Source organism: Phialemonium atrogriseum (genome assembly GCF_030411735.1).
Source record: "Phialemonium atrogriseum strain 8032-3 unplaced genomic scaffold QBC33scaffold_45, whole genome shotgun sequence".
In the NCBI taxonomy this organism is placed as follows: Eukaryota; Fungi; Ascomycota; class Sordariomycetes; order Cephalothecales; family Cephalothecaceae; genus Phialemonium; species Phialemonium atrogriseum.
The window spans coordinates 144,403-159,945 of NW_026848182.1; the positions used below are offsets into that span (position 1 = coordinate 144,403).

Sequence of the window (15,543 nt, forward strand, 5' to 3'; positions counted from 1 at the left end):
TCACAGAGGCGGAGCAAGCCACTACAGCTTCCATGATCAAGCTCTTGCCAGGCCTGGATTTGAGCACGTAAGCTTGTCTTCAGACAGTCAGTCCCGTTAGGTTTTGGGTTCCATTGTAAAGTAGGTAGTCAGTAGCATGGAGTGCGTCTAGACTGAAGATCAAAGCATCAGGCAACGCCGTAGGTTCCTAGGTGGGCATCTGCCCATGAATCTTGAGAAATGAAGCTCCTAGCACTGGGATCCACGTGGAAAGGAGAATTCCAAGTGCGATTTCATCTATCAAAAATTCCATCCAACTATCAGTCTATCTTAAGCTTCTCCTTTCCAGACGTGGTAGTAGTCAGCCTCCGTCCTCGTAGACTTCTCAACGGATACAGAAAAGATGTCGCAATACAGTCCACCCGATTCTTCCGTCCCTGCACTGCGAATCCGTCTTTTTACCTCCTCTCAAACAGGGGCGTAGCTATGCCGTCGACCTCGACCTCGGGACCATAAAGTGCTATGCCGTGCTATACTGCCCGGTCCTCAGCAGCTGCGGTCCACCTCTCCCTCATATCGCGATCTCGGACATACTTTTGGATGAACTGATTGACGCCGACCGACAGCTTTCGCACCAGTCGGACGGTCCCTCTGGCAGGAACCTTGGCGATCAATTCCTGCCGGACACTTGTATATCCCGTCATTGCCTTATAGTACTCGGCAAGATCAAGTGGTTGGCGGTGGGTGTCGTAATAGTAGAGCACGATGGCCAGATCTGCCAAATCGCTCATCCCAAGCCAGCGCAAAGGATATTTCAGGGCCTTCCAGGCGTCGCTGTCAGGAAACTTGCCATGTTTGCAGTGGCTAGCACACTTGGTCTGATACCTGTAGAAAGAATCATGCGTGGCCACAAGACTTGGAAATGCACCCAGCTCGGGCACAGTGTCTTGATTCTCTTGTCCTAATAAGTGAGGCATAGCTGGTTCAGTCGCTGAAGATCAACTTCTCGCCAAATATCGACTTCTTCTTCGTCGTAGTCATCGTCCATGGCTATCACCTATGTTGTCGCCATGCAGTGTGTACTGGGACGAAGAGGCGATGACTGTAGTGAAAATAATCAAGGGTGAAGAGTGCCAGTCTCTGCAAAGAATAGTGGGTATTTCGACCTTGGGCGCCCTGTTGGAATGGATTTCGGTGCGAGCCAGTCTTTGGAGGAATCTCCGTTGGCGACCTCTGGCTGAAGGATCTTTAGGGTGTATTAGTGAGAGAAGAATTTGACCCGACGTTTGGGAGGTCGGATGTCAAGGTAGAAGAAGAAGACGACGACAGGGGGCTACTAGGAGGAGGTAAACAATTCTGCCAGCCATTTATTCACCTGCGTTGTTACAATGATGCACCTATTCGTCTGCTTAGGCCTCCAAGCAAGCGCAAACATGCGAGATGAGATGGTAGGCATCATCTCTTGGACAAGGTCAATCAATCCACCTCTTTGCCTTTGACGACGCCCTCTTTTTCGGCTTCAGCCAATCATCCATCCCGATGGGCCAGTAAACCCTATTCAGCGGCCCTCCCATCCCAAACTCCTCGGCCGAGACGAGCCTCCCCTCCGACGCCTCCTCCACCTCCTCCTCGTCCACTCCCTCCTCTTTACCTTCGCCGGCCCCCCTCTTCCGCTTCCTCTTCTTTGGCACCTTCTTCGCGGGCCGGTCCTCGTCCTCCCTCTCGTACGGCACCACGTCGTTGATCCTCTCGAACCCGGGCAGCCTGAAGCTCCGCATCAGCTCGAACACGGCCTGCTCCTTGTCCTTGGCCTCGATCATCAGGTCCGCGTCGGCCGGGCACGGCGGCAGCGTCGCCACCCGCGCGGCGTGCTTCCGCCTGTCGCGCGCCTCCACCGCCTCCGGCCTCGGCTCGCTGTAGTGCATCTTCTGCCTGATGCCCTTGCGCTCCCACGTCCGTGCGATCCGGTCCGCCAGCGCCGGCTCGCTGATATCGAGGGTCCCCTCCCGGACTTGCGACGCGTCGAAGACGATGTTGTGATGGTGGTAGTCCAGCACCAGCGGGATGTTGAGCTCCTCGCAGACGGGAAGGAGGTCATGCACGCTCCACGAGACGTCGTCGTTTTCGAGCACCAGCCGCCGCCGGATGCCCTCGGTCAGGCGCGTCGTGTAGTTGAGCCTGAAGCGGGCCAGCGCCTCCGCCTTATCGCCGTAGGTGCCGCCCATGTGGATGACCATGACGGCGTCGCGGTCCTGCTGCGGGGGGAGCTTCAGGAGGGTGAGCATTTCGTCGTGGTAGACGAGGTCGCGGATCGACGCGGCTACAACCTCCTCACGCGGTGAGCCAAGCTGGGTGTACTGCGAGAGGTTGTCAGTGTGCACGGTGGCGGAGGCAAACTTGCTGGGGCCGAAGCGAACGCATCAGGCGGGGGGGAAGAGAAAAAGTGGGGGGAAGGGGTTGACCTTGCCAAGGGGCCAAAGGAGGTGCACAAACCTGGCCCGGATGGGTTGTCACTCGATGACCCAGCTCCGCAATTACCTTGCCAGCTTCGGCGAGGACCTCGGAAGCGAAGGGTTCAAGCTTGTACCCGTGCACGGCGTGGCTGGCGAAGGGGAACATGTCGGAACTAAGCCGCATGAACTTGATGCCGTACTTGTCGTTCCACCGTATCATCTTGACAATGTCGGCCGCGTTAGACAGGCCCAGCTGCTGGACAAACTTGCGTCCCAATTCCACGTCTGACGCCTTGCTCTTGTCGGGTCTGTTCACGGTCGCATGCTCCGGTGCTAAGGGATCTTGGAGTGGGTGACGATGCTCGATTATGGACGCCAGTCTACATGTCCGGGAACAGAAGACGGGCGGGTTCGCTGTGCGTAGGTATGTGTTTAGGCAGGCCTACTTGGCATTTAGCAATGCATTTCGGGAGGTGTTTTGCCCAACTGCAGCAACTGCAGCTCCTGAAAACATGACTGGTCACTCACATATCCTAAACGGCCTTTCCAGGGAAGGGGGAGATAGCTGCTGTTCACGGCGGGAGGCCTTGCCGCGCCTCGCTCGTTGGCATCACTGTCTTCGACACCCTCGACAACCTCGGCATGCCCTTCTTTCTCGATGCCTGGTTTGCTTCTCTTGACACTCTGCTTGGAGTCTTCTCTGTCGATGATCTCCGTGGCTGTAGGAAAGGTACCAATGGTCGTCGGCGAGCTTGGCTGTGCACTGGGATCAAGCTTGGGCGTCGGGTGGGACTTGGAGGTGTCCTGTGACGGAGAGTCGCGATAGCTGGGAACGCTGCTCTCGGCCAGCTGCAGCTTCCGTCGTTTCGTTGCACGGCGGAAGCGGAGATCCATGTCTGCCAGATCCTCAATGGCCTGCTTGACATCCGGGTTACGGGCGGCTGCCTTCTCCCAAAAATCCTTGGCGTCGATGTAAGAACGGTCATCGTCCTCCTTCTCCTCAGGGTTGCCAAACTCGTCTTCTCGGCCATCTTTACTGGAACGACTGGTGCTTATACGGATCGACCGGCGAAGGTCTGCTCCATCCTTGGGTTGAGGATCATCAACGGCCGAGGCCGAGGCCGAGGAGGCATCGACATCAGACTTTCGCTTGCGAGGCATTGTGCTGGGACATTGGCATTGGGCGGGGACTGCAGTGTGTGGAAATGGCAAGATCGAAGGCCTTAAGGTGGCATAGACCTGCGAAGGAGATACTTCACTGAAACGGCGTTTGAGAAGTGCAATGGAAACGAGCTTTGGATAGACCGAGACCATGACATTGTTTGATGAAGTGGTCTACGATGCATCTCCCTCAACTCGTTATCGATGAAGTCATACATCCTATGGCCAATCACAGGTCACGGCTCCGCCCAGGCCCACAACGCACATTACTTACCCATGAAGTCTCAGCCGCCTGCGACACTTCTAGTCGTCACCACTTCAACAACCAACCCAATCCATGTCCTTTAGGCTCATGGGGAGGGTGGGATTCCCTAACAAATAGGTAAATAATTCTTGGCAAAAGCCTCGCTTAGGATACCACTTCCCACTAAGTGTTTACCCATTTTCTCTTTTAACCTCCGCCGGGATAAGCACCTCATGAGAATGGCTTCCCTTGGGCGAACACTAAGCTTCAAATAGAAAGTGGAAGTGAGTGATGCTACCTATACGCGCATAGTTTTTCGAGGCACACTTCACTCTCCTAAAGGGAGCTGGGTCGACAGATGAGGAGCGAACCTCCTGATGAGCGCGACGGTGGCGAAACATGCCAATCGCTACAGGTCTGACACCTCTCACTTGTCTCAATGCTTAGTCTGTATTTGCTCTGCTGATCCTAAATTGAAGTGTAGGATGATTATTACCGTGAATAGCCATGAGTCTCGCAGCATCGCAATTCGATAGAGACAAGAAGCTGCGTCATCCTCAACCGCCCAGGAGACTTTCCTACGAATCAGTGGTGTCGCAGTTTTCGTTCGGGTACGCCTTGGTAGACGCCTAGCCCAGGCAGTCACTTTATTAAGGTAGTGGTGAATATTTTCTAGGCGTCTCGGCTGTACAGGCGGCCGCAAATCTTTAAGTAGGTAGCACCAGATAGGGCAGACTGGGTTAGAATTTGCGGTCCGGCCAATCAAAAAAGGCCTCCCCAATAGCTCCTAGCCCTAGCTTGCAAAAACTCTGTCTCGTACTGCTACATGTCGTAAAGCAGTTGCCTAGGGGATACATCTTCCCGTCCTTACCAACTTGCAGAATTGGACAATTACCTGGGCAGGCATCCATTTATCTCTGCTCATTCACAGACCCCTTAGGCAGCGATATAAGTGCATGTACAGTACCTACGTATAACCGCTGCACAGACAATTGCATGACCAGGAAGTTTCCTAGATCTCATACAAGGGGTGCATCGTCAAATTCTCTCCATAATTAGAGCTCGTTGATATTTGCTCAGCAGTTTCGGCAACGTTTCTCAAAACACCAACCCTCAGACCACAATGGCTGGCGACGTTCCAATGACCGGTGACAACTTCGGCAACCAGTCACAGGCATTCCTGGACTGGTTCAAGTCCCTTCCAGGGGCCACATTTCACCCGGACATCATGCTCGAGGACCTGCGAGATAGGGGCGCCGGGCGAGGAATTGGTAAGTCCCCAGTCAGTCAGTCAGTCAGTCAGTCAGGGGAGGTTGTCATGGGACCGTGCTTGCTCGGCAACCGGTAACGACGGCCCCGGCGCTGACAGTTCCCCTCCCCCCCGTTTCTAGTCGCGACCGCAGAGATAGCCCCAGACACAGTCCTATTCACCATCCCGCGCAGCCGCATCATCTGCCCGGCCACGTCAGAGCTGCCCTCCAAGATCCCCGAGGTCTTTGCACGCGACAGCCAGGACGACAACGACGACGACGACGACTTCTCCGGTCCCAGCTCGTCATCGTCGTCGCAGGACTCATGGACCTCTCTCATCCTAGTCATGATCTACGAGCACCTCCGCGGCCCCGCCTCGCCATGGAAGCCCTACCTGGACATCCTCCCGACGGCCTTCGACACGCCCATGTTCTGGTCCGCGCCGGAGCTGCGCGAGCTGCAGGCCACCTCGGTAGCGTCCGTGGTCGGGCGCGCCGACGCCGACCGCATGATCGCCACCAAGATCCTGCCCGTGATCCGGGCGCACGCGGACGTCTTCTTCTCCGGGGGCCAGGAGCCCCTATCCGACGACGAGCTGGCGAGCCTCGCGCACCGGATGGGCAGCACCATCATGGCGTACGCGTTCGACCTGTCGCGTGACGACGACGACGACGAAGACGGCGAGCAGCAGCAGGATGGCTGGGTGGAGGACCGGGACGGCAGGGGCGTGCTGGGGATGGTCCCGATGGCGGACCTGCTCAACGCCGACGCCGATTTCAACGCGCACATCAACCACGAGGAGGGCGCGCTGGTGGCCACGGCGCTGCGCCGCATCGCCCCCGGCGACGAGGTGCTCAACTATTACGGCCCCGTGTCCAACGGCGAGCTGCTGCGCCGCTACGGCTACGTCACCCCGCGGTACCGCCGGTGGGACGTCGTCGAGCTGCCCTGGGCCCTGGTCGTGGCGCGCATCAAGGGCCAGCTGGGCCTGGGCGATGAGGTCTGGGCGAAGGCGGTGAGAGCAACCCGAACTCCAGGGGGCTCCCCCCCTGCTGATAGAAGACTCCTCATGTATGCTAACGGCTACCCCCCCGCAGGAGAAGAAGGCCGACCTGGACGACGTGGAGGATGGCTTCGTCATCGAATGGGGTAGCGAAGACCCGGACTCGATGGGCCACGTGGACGACACGCTCGAGTTCCATGGGCTGCCCGACGAGCTGGCGGAGCAGGTCAAGGCGTTCCTCAAGGCCCTTCGGAAGGTCGACCCGAGCGGTGCGGGAAGCAGGCTGTCCGACTCGGATGCGCGGCTGGGCGTCTTCCTCGCGAGCGTGCTGGGCGCGTTGGAGGACAGGGCGGCACAGTACCCGACCACGCTGGAGGAGGACATGGCAAGAGGGGAGAGGGAAAACCCGGCCGGGAGGGTGGGGAAGGCCCTGGCTGTGCGTGTTGGCGAGAAGGTGCTCATCCGGGAAGCCCAGAGGTGGGTGCGCGACAAGCTGCAGGAACTGGGGCCAACGGCAGGGCAGTCCGATGAGCCGGCTGTGAAGCGGCAGAAGTTGAGAAGGTAAGCAAGGGGGGAGTTTTGGAGGAGGGCGGATCATCCGTCGTTAAGCATTTTGAATCCATACTACCTACATACCGGACGAGTTCTTCCTCCTCTCGAAAGGCGTTCCAGCAGGAGTCGGTCGGCCAAGCCCTTCCGGTACCGACGCCAATGTCCTAGTCCTAGTCCTGTCCCACGCCCTTGAACACCAAGATGAGGTATCGCGCAAACCTATCCCTGGTATCACATGCTGCAAGTGCGCCGCGCCCAAGCAAACCCGCGCCTTGTCCGTGGACCAAACCATTTAAACGGCCAAAACGAAGAAAACCGCATGCCAGATCACGCCGTCTTGGGTTTCTTCCGGACGAGCCCTGCGCCGAGAACGTTGACCTTCGGCTGATCCTGGCCTGCTCCCGCCTTGCCGGCAACACCAGGAACTTCATTCGCCACCGCGGCAGCCGAAGCTTGATCCCCCTCCTTCCGCTTCTTCCTCACGAGGCCCGCCCCAAGGACATTGACCGTCTTGCCGGGCGCCGCCGCCAAAGCCGCATCCCCATTCTCTCCGGGGGCAGCCCCGCCGGTTTCCGCCGCCGGGCGCTTCCTCTTGATAAGACCGGACAGGTTGGTCACCGTCGCAGCGGCCGCGTTCGCCGGCGGGGTGGATTCATCGGTCCCGACGACTTCGCGGCCCCACGTGGAGCCCATGGCGACCTCGCCGATCCACCGCTTGGTGCTGCCGCATGCCTTCGCGAGAGTGGCGAAGTCAAGGTGCAGCAGCAGCTCGACGATGCGCTTGTAGTCTGACTCGTCCACGATCCGTTCGCCCCGGCCTTCGGGGGGCCAGTGGTAATATGCCGTGGAGATGGGGCGGTCGAGGAGGTAGTTCCTCTGGTGGGTTTTGATGTGCGGCTGGCGGGGGATGATGCGGCCTGTTAGCTTCCTTTTCTTCTTCTTCTTCTCCCCTTCCTCCGTCTTTCCACTGGACTTAGATGGGGTAGTTTTTGCAGATTCTGGGGTCGCTTGGACTTTCAACGGCGATGACTGCGGTGTGCGGATGGGAATGCCAGCACGGCGGCGAGGTGGAGTTGATGGCGGTTCTGTGGGGGGTAGATTGACGGCAGATGGAGCAGGGGGCGGTCCCGATACCTGCGAGGTGACGCCGGCCGTCTTGGCATCGAATACCACCCAAATAAACCCTGTTAGGCGTCCGCTAGAGCACTCCTGCCGGAACGCCATCATCTCCCAGAACTGATCCAGGCTCTTGACACTCTTCCATGAGCCCATATCCTGTTTCCATTTCGCAGCCTCCTCATCCAGCTCGCCACGGAAGCGTGACTTGGGATCGTCGGGATATCGGGGGATCAGGCATCTGGGAGGAACCCAGTCATACTCGGCCGTGTAATGGGAGATCTTCTCCAATGGGTGACCAACCGCCCAGTTTGCCGCGCTCCCTGGGTCCCGAGGGAGGAACGCTCGAGTTTCATAATGATCGAGGCCTGGGACTATGAGATAGCCCTTGATATCGCCCCATTGCTCCTGCCTCCGCTGTGTCCTCTCTACTCGCTTCTCGAGCAGCGGATTCAGCACTCGACACCACCACTTGACCAGCTCGCGGTCATTCAGGACGTGCTTGCCACTGTTTTCAACGCTGCCGGGGAACAGATACTGCGATTGCGCGCGCGCAAACAGACTGACGACCGTTTGTATACCCTTTCTCCGCCGGTGTTCGGCGAGGAAGGCGAGGAACGTGGCGCAGACCTCTCGGATCGGGGATGGAGTCCCCTTCGGCAGGCCGAGAAGCTGGAGGTAACCTGTCGAGTCGGCCTTGGAGACGAATATTATAGTCGAATAGGCAGTCGTAAAAATGAGGACTTCCAAGGCAAGGACTAGAGTTTGCTTGGGCAACGAACCCTTAGGATTGTCGCTATTCGTCTCGGTCTCGGTGTCGATTGAAAGGGCAAGAAAGTGATTTTCCCGGTATGTCTTGTCTGGCGATACTCCCGGCGGGGGAGAGCAAAGAGCATCGGTACGCGTCGGAGGGGTCGAGAGGTGATACACGCCGAACTTGTAGCCTTTTGGCAGAACCGCGGCGAGCTTCTCCAGGAGGAGGCTGCTGGTTGGGCGCTCGTGATTCGAGCTGGAGGGATTTGTAGAGGCCATTACAAGCTCAGAAAGGTGGGCAGACCAATGCACAAAGAAGCCATGACCAAGACATTGAGGTTTTCCTGTGGTTTCTTCCGCAGTGCTGGCTTTGGGAGTGTCTGTTTGGAGCCTTCCACATTCCTTTCCCAACATGCGCATGGCATATGCCAATGGATTGACCAATGGGCAGGAGGGAATACAGGGACCGTGCGGGACAGCTTGGCTATTCCGAAGTTTATCCTGCGCACGGGTCCATAGCCGGGAAACTTTCCGCCGAAGACCGTGCATCTCCAGTCGCGAAAAATTGGTCCCATTGAGTTGAGGTCTCTCAATCGAGCACAGCTTCGCCCTCGACTCCTTTTGCTGTTCAACCATTTCAATGGCACTCAATAGCTCTCGGACAGCTTTCACAACATCTACTAGGTCATTGCGACAATGTAGATGCTCGTCAGCCCAGCCTCTAACCCGCCTATCCTCCACACCTCTTCGGCCCTTCTCTTCCGCTCCCACCCTCAGATCAGACGCCCGCGATGCCGAGCCCGAGAATGGCGACCGGCCAAGGTGGTCCTACACTCCGGAGGGCATGAAGGGCCCCGGTTTCTCAATCAACGTTGTGAAGGATCCCCGGCGGAAGATATGGACGGTCAACGAGGACCCGAAGAAGCTGGACACCATGTATAACGTGTTGCTGGGGCGCGATGGCGAGCGGATGCTGCCGGACGAGATCAAGTGGCTGGCCGTGACGCACAAGAGTTTTGATCAGGGGAGGAGAGGCTTCAACACGAAGCTGGCGTACTTTGGTACGGAACAACCACATTCCCCGTTTCGCAGTTCGGTGTTACCCCCTGTTGGGACTGGCGACTCCTTGCTAACCTTCTCCTATTTACCAGGCCGCCAAATCATTGCTCTAGAAGCAACAAGGTCGATCTTGACAACAAACATCATCGGGGAGAAGCCGACCCCGGATCCCTACGACCGTGTACCCTTTGAACACCCTGCTCTCGCCAATGTCGACAAGCTGGGCTCGAGACAACCCCTGGATCTCATAAGGAAGGAGAAGATGGCCCGGCTGGCAGTCGATGTAGGGCTGCCAGAAGTGGTCCGGTGGAAGCCCAGGCTGGTAAGGCGACTGTCCCCCGACTCTCCGTCTCTCTGGCACTCCAACAGCAGCTAACTCTCAGCGTTTCTTAGCCCGAAAACCTCGAAGGCTCAGGCTTGACAGTTGTGTTGAACACGACATTATTTGCGATCGTAGGGGCCATCTCCCTGCAACACGGCGCAGAGGTTGCTGGCAGGGTAGCGAGGGAGAAGATACTGAAGCGACTGATACCCGCATAGAGACTACCACTGGTCAATGTATAAACATGTACTGTACAATAACAGCGGGACATTAGACAAATTCCATCCGTTGAGAGAGCCGAGCCTCGTTACCGGGCGGCAACCACTCGCCGCCCATCTAGAATTGACGTTGCTCAGCTTCATCTGCCACCTAGCCGCAGATTCCATGTGGACAATTCCACGTTCATGAACAGCGTGCCGCTTGGCCAAGTCGCAATCTTGGCATCATCTCAATTTGGGACTTGATACTGACGGCACATTGGCCAAGAAGCATAAGGACCCTCCAAGCGCCGTGCCCGCAGGTTTGTCTTTTTTGTTATACCCAAGAAATCGAAGGAATATTGCAATAAGATCATACAATTTATCCCATGCAGTCGTATCATACGCAGACAGTGTCCTTCCCTCACTCTTCCCTCAGGAGAGGTTCCCCGAAGCCGTCGGGCTCAGCTTCACCCTCACTTTCGTCCCATCCACCGGTTTCGAAGTGATCTGGTTAGTCTAGACGGCAGTTAGCGCACAATCCTGCACCAATCGAAGTCCCATCCAGGGTTGGTGATGGGGGAGGGGGAGTCTGGGTATCATCATCAACTCACGCTGTACAGCTCGGCCTTAACCTCATACTGCCCCTTGCCATTCACCACCGGCAGTCCCTTCTCATCCAGCACGCTCTCCCCGAGCCCAACCTTGACAAAGTCGTACCGCCTCAGCACACAGGCCAGAATCACCCTCGCCTCGAGGTTCGCCAGCTCCTGGCCGATACAGTTCCTCGGCCCCCTCTCAAAGGGCCGCCATGCGCTCGCCGGCACCCGGCCGCCGCCGCCGCGCCCGTCCTCCCCTCCCGCCTTCTCCTCCAGCCCATCGCCGCCGCCGTTGGTGCTCATCGACGTATCCGTGTTGCCCAGCCAGCGCTCGGGCACAAAGTCATCGGCCGAATCCCCAAACACGGCGCGGTCGCGCTGCACGATGGTCGCGCAGTTATACAGCACGATGCCATCGAGGCAGACCTCCGCGCCCGTCTCGGGCAGGCGAACCATCATTCCCGACCCGGGCGGCGCCATGCGAGCCGTGCCGGCGGGCGGGTACAGGCGCAGGGTCTCCTTGATGACGGCCGAGGTGTATGTCATGCGGCGGGTGGCCTCGTCGCCCTGGGCGAGCAGGCGGGCGCGGACGACGGCCGGGTCCGAGTCCGGGCCGAAGATGTCGTCGAGCTCGGCGCGGACGGCGGCCAGGGCGCGCGGCGTGCGCGAGAGCTCGTAGAACACCCACTGCAGCAGGATGCTGGTCGTGTCGTGGCCCGCGAACAGGAACGTCTTGAGCTGGTCGCACGTCTGGCGCACCAGCGCCGGCGTCAGCGTCTCCGTGTCCTGCAGGCTGAGCGACAGGACGCTGCGCGACTTGGCCGACGAGCCCAGCTGCCGCTGCTCGGCGAACTTTTGCTGGATCAGGCTCTGCAGGAGCTGGTCGATGCGCCGGGAGAGGCGCCAGCGGTAGAACTGGGTGCGCAGGTTCAGCGGGATGATCCTGTTGTTGTAGGCGCCGGAATAGCTGAGTATCAGCTTGCGGTAGAGGTCGATGAACTCGCTCTGGCGCGACTGGCCGAGCTGTGCGTCAAAGTCGACGTCCATGGTCACGGCACCTAGACAGCCCATATTAGCCAGCCGTTCTCCTGCAGACCACGATCCGAGCAGAGACCCACCAATGATGTCGAAAGTTAGGTTGGTGCACAGCTCGTCGAGGCCAAACACCTCGCCGGTTCGCGCGTAGCTGTCAAGGTGCCCTAGAAAATACCAGGTCTTGTCCAGAACACAGGGCAGAAGGGTCATCAGATGCTGAGGGGCGAAGCCGGGGTTAAACCTCCTGCGCAGGGTCTTCCATTCCTCCCCCTGTATAGTAGCCGAGCCAGTCAGCCTCGCCGTAACAGAATACGTAGCCCCGGGGAGGGGATAGCGGGGTGGGCGGTTCTCTCCTACCTCCTTGTTCAAGAGTGACTCTGGCCCGGTTAGGCGCTGCAAATCTGCCAGGGTAGGCGACTTGGGGGTGCTCCATTGGAACAGTTTCGAGGACCGCGAGATCTGCTCGGCGACCTCGTGGCCGTTGATAATGCACATGAGGTACGAGACCGGTCGGAGATCCAGAAACACCACCGACGGGTTGCCCAGCGCTTCCTTGATCTCAGTGAAGACATAATCTGGCGGCAAGGCGTCAGTATCGACTTGCCTGATTCTTCCTTTCTCCCTTGCGACGACAGGTCTTACCCACATGACGGTCCGGAGAGCCGCGTGAGAGGAACTCGTTAAACGCCTTCAGGTGTCCCCATATGAAGGACGGCTGGAGCTGTGGCAAGTCGGCATGCTGCTTGAAGCGCCGGTAGTGAATCTCCCGTATTAGGTAGACCACCAGGAGCGGTATTGCGGCGAGGAGGAAGGGTGTCAACATTTTTGCGAAATGTCTGGAGAGTCCAGCCAACCACCCGAGGGTGTTTTGAGATGGCGAAGTGGCCGTTGGCGATTGATAAGGTTGCCCATTTGTGGGGCGAGGTGCTACCTCCCAACTTGGCAATGCAACCTGACACGGGCACGGCGCACAACCGCAACGGCAACGGGGCATTGAATCTGGCCGAATCGCCGGATTGCAGGCCCATTCCACGATAGGATACGGAGATGCGTGTTTCAGAGTTATCAACTCCAATCGCATATTCCAACATCATCTCAAACTAGAACATCAATCAGAGACTCTGAAAGCCTTTGCTAAGCCGCTCCATCAGGAGCTGAACAACGCATTTTCACCATAACTTGTGGGTATCGTCATATCAAAGCAGATCTCGTTGCCCGTTTGGGAGACATCATCGAGTGATGTGGTGTCGTTACACAACATCAACGTCGTCGTGCAAAGGAATGCTCTCGGCGCAAACCATATTCCATGCATGTGTCGTGCCACCAACGGGACGTCCTTCGAACATTAACTTTTATAATAATAATTTGTGTTTTTGCGTCCCATAAGCACATGCAAAAGATCACACATCTCATGTGACGAGCAGGTGCACACACACCTGAGGGACCAATCTTTTCTCGAGAGCTTCCTCTCAACCCGCTTCAGCCACTCTTCAACAACTCTTCACCATTCTTTCCGATCTCTAGGCGACAATCAGTCAATTACTAGTGCATCATTACTTAAGCGAGGTTGAAGCGCGGACTGGCTGGTGCTGATGAGCTAGGTTACCTGGGATAACAGTAGAAGTCATCCATTTGATGACTCCCTCTGATTTCACTGAACCGAATAGCTGTCGTCTACCCCATTTGCATGCCGGCTAGCGGGGTCATCAGACATATGACACGTCCGAAAATAGCTCGAGTTTTCTCTTCGGGACAAGTCTCAGACACAGGCGCAGATGCGTTCAAGCTACAGTACTTTCTGTCTATTTCGGTGCTTTGGGTGTAACTTGGCCGACGAGAACTTGTCGCAAGTCGAAAAACTTGACACGGCCAGACTTTACTTTGAAGAGTCATCTTCCCCAATCCTCACCTAGGTTCCCCCTTATCGATGACAACCACTCCCAGACTGATCTAGGCGATACTGTGCCAGAAAATCGATCCAAGTATGCATTAGTAGGTTTAGCCGTTTGAAGATGCCGTGCCCATGTTGATAGATGATCTCACACGATATCGCTTATATCGGTTCATGGTCGTGGTCATCGAATAAAGCCATACATGCGCCCCTGGTGAGTTCGCTCGTTTCTACGTCTTCTGGGGTGGGCTGAACCCAGTTGCCTCCTCACTATCTATCCCGGTGGGCAGCTAGGGAGTAGCTTGCTTCAGACACTCTTTCGTTCAGTATCAAATAATTCAGCACCACCCTTGTACGGCTTGGGCAGCTATACGATCCTCCACCTAACCTCTTTTCCAACTCTTCAAACCGCCACGCCTTGGTTATCTGTGGACCGTCCTCGGGATGATGGCGAAATCCCCACTTCCTCGATACTCAATCAGCTTCTCCGAGCGCCCAAAATTGCAAGACGACACGGTATGGGTGCCCCACTCCAGACACTCGAGGCAGAATCCTGCATCGTCGATGTACTTGGACTCGACGCGCAAGTCGTAACCCCGGTCCGGCAAGGACTGGCTCCAGTACCACCAGATGGGCACGAAGCTGCCGTCTGCCTTCTTCGAGCAGTACTGGTCGCCCCAGACGGACACAAACACGCCCGGCGAGCCCTGCAGCGTGGCCTGGCAACGGGCGAGGCCCACGCCCGGCCAGTAGGCGAGATCAAAGGAGTAGCTGTTGACAGTCGTTAGAGCTGCGGGGAGATTGCAATAGGGTTATGAGAGTGTGGTTTACACGGATGTGCCGTTGGGATACGCTGTCGCCACAAAGTCTGTCACGTTCATCTCGGGCAAGACGTCCGGGTCGAAGCCGTTGATGCATGAGCAGTCCGACGCCTGGGCAGCAGCGGCTCCAATAGAGCTGGCGATGAGTGTGAGAAGGAGTGTAGGATTCATTGCAACTCGGTTATATTCAAAATCCTAGGTCTCTGCTCTAGTGACAGCAACCTCTAGAATGGTGTTCATTTCTGCTTATATAGTCTTGGGAGATCAGCTACTAGCTACGTCTCTAACCTGCAGTTCAAGCTATTCAGCTGTTCGACCAGACTTTTGAGGACAATAGCTTTGGTTCAGCTGACTTGGCGATTGCTACTCTGAGGTCTTTGCGTTACACTCATGCACGCCGGTCTGGTGGCGTCCAATCCAGCATGCTGTTTCACTCACCGTTGGCTGACACTGAGTTAATAATTACGAAGCGCATCCTACGATGCAGACCTACGGCCCTCTTTTGCGACCGAGACATCTGCACCCAAGCTCCAGCCCCAAAATCAGCTGCGCATGTTGCTGCCATCCCCGAAACTGGACATAAGGCACCAACAAAACCAAGCCCAATTATGCACCTTTTGCATGTGCATGTTGCACCCATATATCGTATGATATGCCTACTGTAGTCATGGTTAGAGATGGAGAATTTCAGGACAACCTGCAGGGCGCTAAGGAACAATAAATCCAGGCACCAACACGGATGCATCGGCCGGCCCATTTCCGGTTCGTCCCTTCCACTAGCATCGCCCCGCGGGCCCTGATGATCTTTCGCGATGCTCCCGTCCAAGGCTCTCAACCGCATGATAAACACTCCCACCTTTACTAATAAGCTTATAAACTGGTCCCGACCACAATATGAGGGGGATTAATGCACTCAACTTGAATTATCTAAGGAAACCCCCCGGGGGGGGGGGGGGGGCGCGGGGCCGGGGGGGGGGGGGGGGGGGGGGGGGGGGGGGGGGGGGGGGGGCTGGGGCCCGGCTGTCACGAGTGCGAGGGCGGGGAGCACGAAGACTATGAATGCTTTTGGGTTTGGGCCGCCTATGAGGGTGGTGGTTGGGGATACTG

At 57.2% G+C, this 15,543-nt stretch overlaps 7 protein-coding genes across 7 annotated transcripts; 2 read left to right on the top strand and 5 right to left on the bottom strand.

The window, feature by feature from the left end:
* Positions 1–509: 509 nt before the first annotated feature.
* QBC33DRAFT_564045 (uncharacterized protein) lies at positions 510–956 on the bottom strand (the record flags this gene model as incomplete). Its single annotated transcript, XM_060430327.1, has 1 exon — positions 510–956. The coding sequence occupies one exon, from the start codon at positions 954–956 to the stop codon at positions 510–512; it is 447 nt and encodes a 148-aa protein (XP_060278433.1).
* Positions 957–1,451: 495 nt separating this feature from the next.
* On the bottom strand, positions 1,452–3,593 carry QBC33DRAFT_461998 (UV-endonuclease UvdE-domain-containing protein; the record flags this gene model as incomplete). The annotated part of the gene is made up of 3 exons (XM_060425053.1): positions 1,452–2,336; positions 2,473–2,874; positions 2,961–3,593. The coding sequence occupies 3 exons, from the start codon at positions 3,591–3,593 to the stop codon at positions 1,452–1,454; spliced, it is 1,920 nt and encodes a 639-aa protein (XP_060278434.1).
* Positions 3,594–4,978: 1,385 nt separating this feature from the next.
* QBC33DRAFT_581936 (uncharacterized protein) lies at positions 4,979–6,656 on the top strand (the record flags this gene model as incomplete). The annotated part of the gene is made up of 3 exons (XM_060431300.1): positions 4,979–5,108; positions 5,229–6,103; positions 6,186–6,656. The coding sequence occupies 3 exons, from the start codon at positions 4,979–4,981 to the stop codon at positions 6,654–6,656; spliced, it is 1,476 nt and encodes a 491-aa protein (XP_060278435.1).
* Positions 6,657–6,970: 314 nt separating this feature from the next.
* QBC33DRAFT_564048 (H3 K56 histone acetylation protein KAT11) lies at positions 6,971–8,791 on the bottom strand (the record flags this gene model as incomplete). The annotated part of the gene is made up of 1 exon (XM_060430328.1): positions 6,971–8,791. One exon carries the CDS (start codon positions 8,789–8,791, stop codon positions 6,971–6,973), a length of 1,821 nt encoding a protein of 606 aa, XP_060278436.1.
* Positions 8,792–9,032: 241 nt separating this feature from the next.
* Positions 9,033–10,272, top strand: QBC33DRAFT_501755 (ribonuclease-III-like-domain-containing protein). The gene is made up of 3 exons (XM_060425706.1): positions 9,033–9,573; positions 9,664–9,893; positions 9,965–10,272. The coding sequence occupies exons 1-3, from the start codon at positions 9,153–9,155 to the stop codon at positions 10,109–10,111; spliced, it is 798 nt and encodes a 265-aa protein (XP_060278437.1). The 5' UTR covers positions 9,033–9,152; the 3' UTR covers positions 10,112–10,272.
* Positions 10,273–10,525: 253 nt separating this feature from the next.
* Positions 10,526–12,547, bottom strand: QBC33DRAFT_564050 (cytochrome p450; the record flags this gene model as incomplete). The annotated part of the gene is made up of 5 exons (XM_060430329.1): positions 10,526–10,609; positions 10,705–11,747; positions 11,808–11,994; positions 12,082–12,299; positions 12,367–12,547. 5 exons carry the CDS (start codon positions 12,545–12,547, stop codon positions 10,526–10,528), a joined length of 1,713 nt encoding a protein of 570 aa, XP_060278438.1.
* A 1,280-nt stretch (positions 12,548–13,827) lies between these two features.
* Positions 13,828–14,736, bottom strand: QBC33DRAFT_290975 (uncharacterized protein). Its single transcript, XM_060423336.1, has 2 exons — positions 14,447–14,736; positions 13,828–14,386 (listed from the first exon to the last, which is right to left on the bottom strand). Exons 1-2 carry the CDS (start codon positions 14,605–14,607, stop codon positions 14,038–14,040), a joined length of 510 nt encoding a protein of 169 aa, XP_060278439.1. The 5' UTR covers positions 14,608–14,736; the 3' UTR covers positions 13,828–14,037.
* Positions 14,737–15,543: the final 807 nt, after the last annotated feature.

Excerpts from the sequence above, each read along its gene's own strand:
- QBC33DRAFT_501755 (XM_060425706.1), top strand. The coding sequence starts at position 9,153 with ATGGCACTCAATAGCTCTCGGACAGCTTTCACAACATCTACTAGGTCA. Across the intron at positions 9,574-9,663 it reads CACGAAGCTGGCGTACTTTG|GCCGCCAAATCATTGCTCTA; the intron begins GTACGGAACAAC and ends CCTATTTACCAG. Across the intron at positions 9,894-9,964 it reads TCCGGTGGAAGCCCAGGCTG|CCCGAAAACCTCGAAGGCTC; the intron begins GTAAGGCGACTG and ends AGCGTTTCTTAG.
- QBC33DRAFT_290975 (XM_060423336.1), bottom strand. The coding sequence starts at position 14,607 with ATGAATCCTACACTCCTTCTCACACTCATCGCCAGCTCTATTGGAGCC. Across the intron at positions 14,387-14,446 it reads TATCCCAACGGCACATCCGT|CTACTCCTTTGATCTCGCCT; the intron begins GTAAACCACACT and ends GACTGTCAACAG.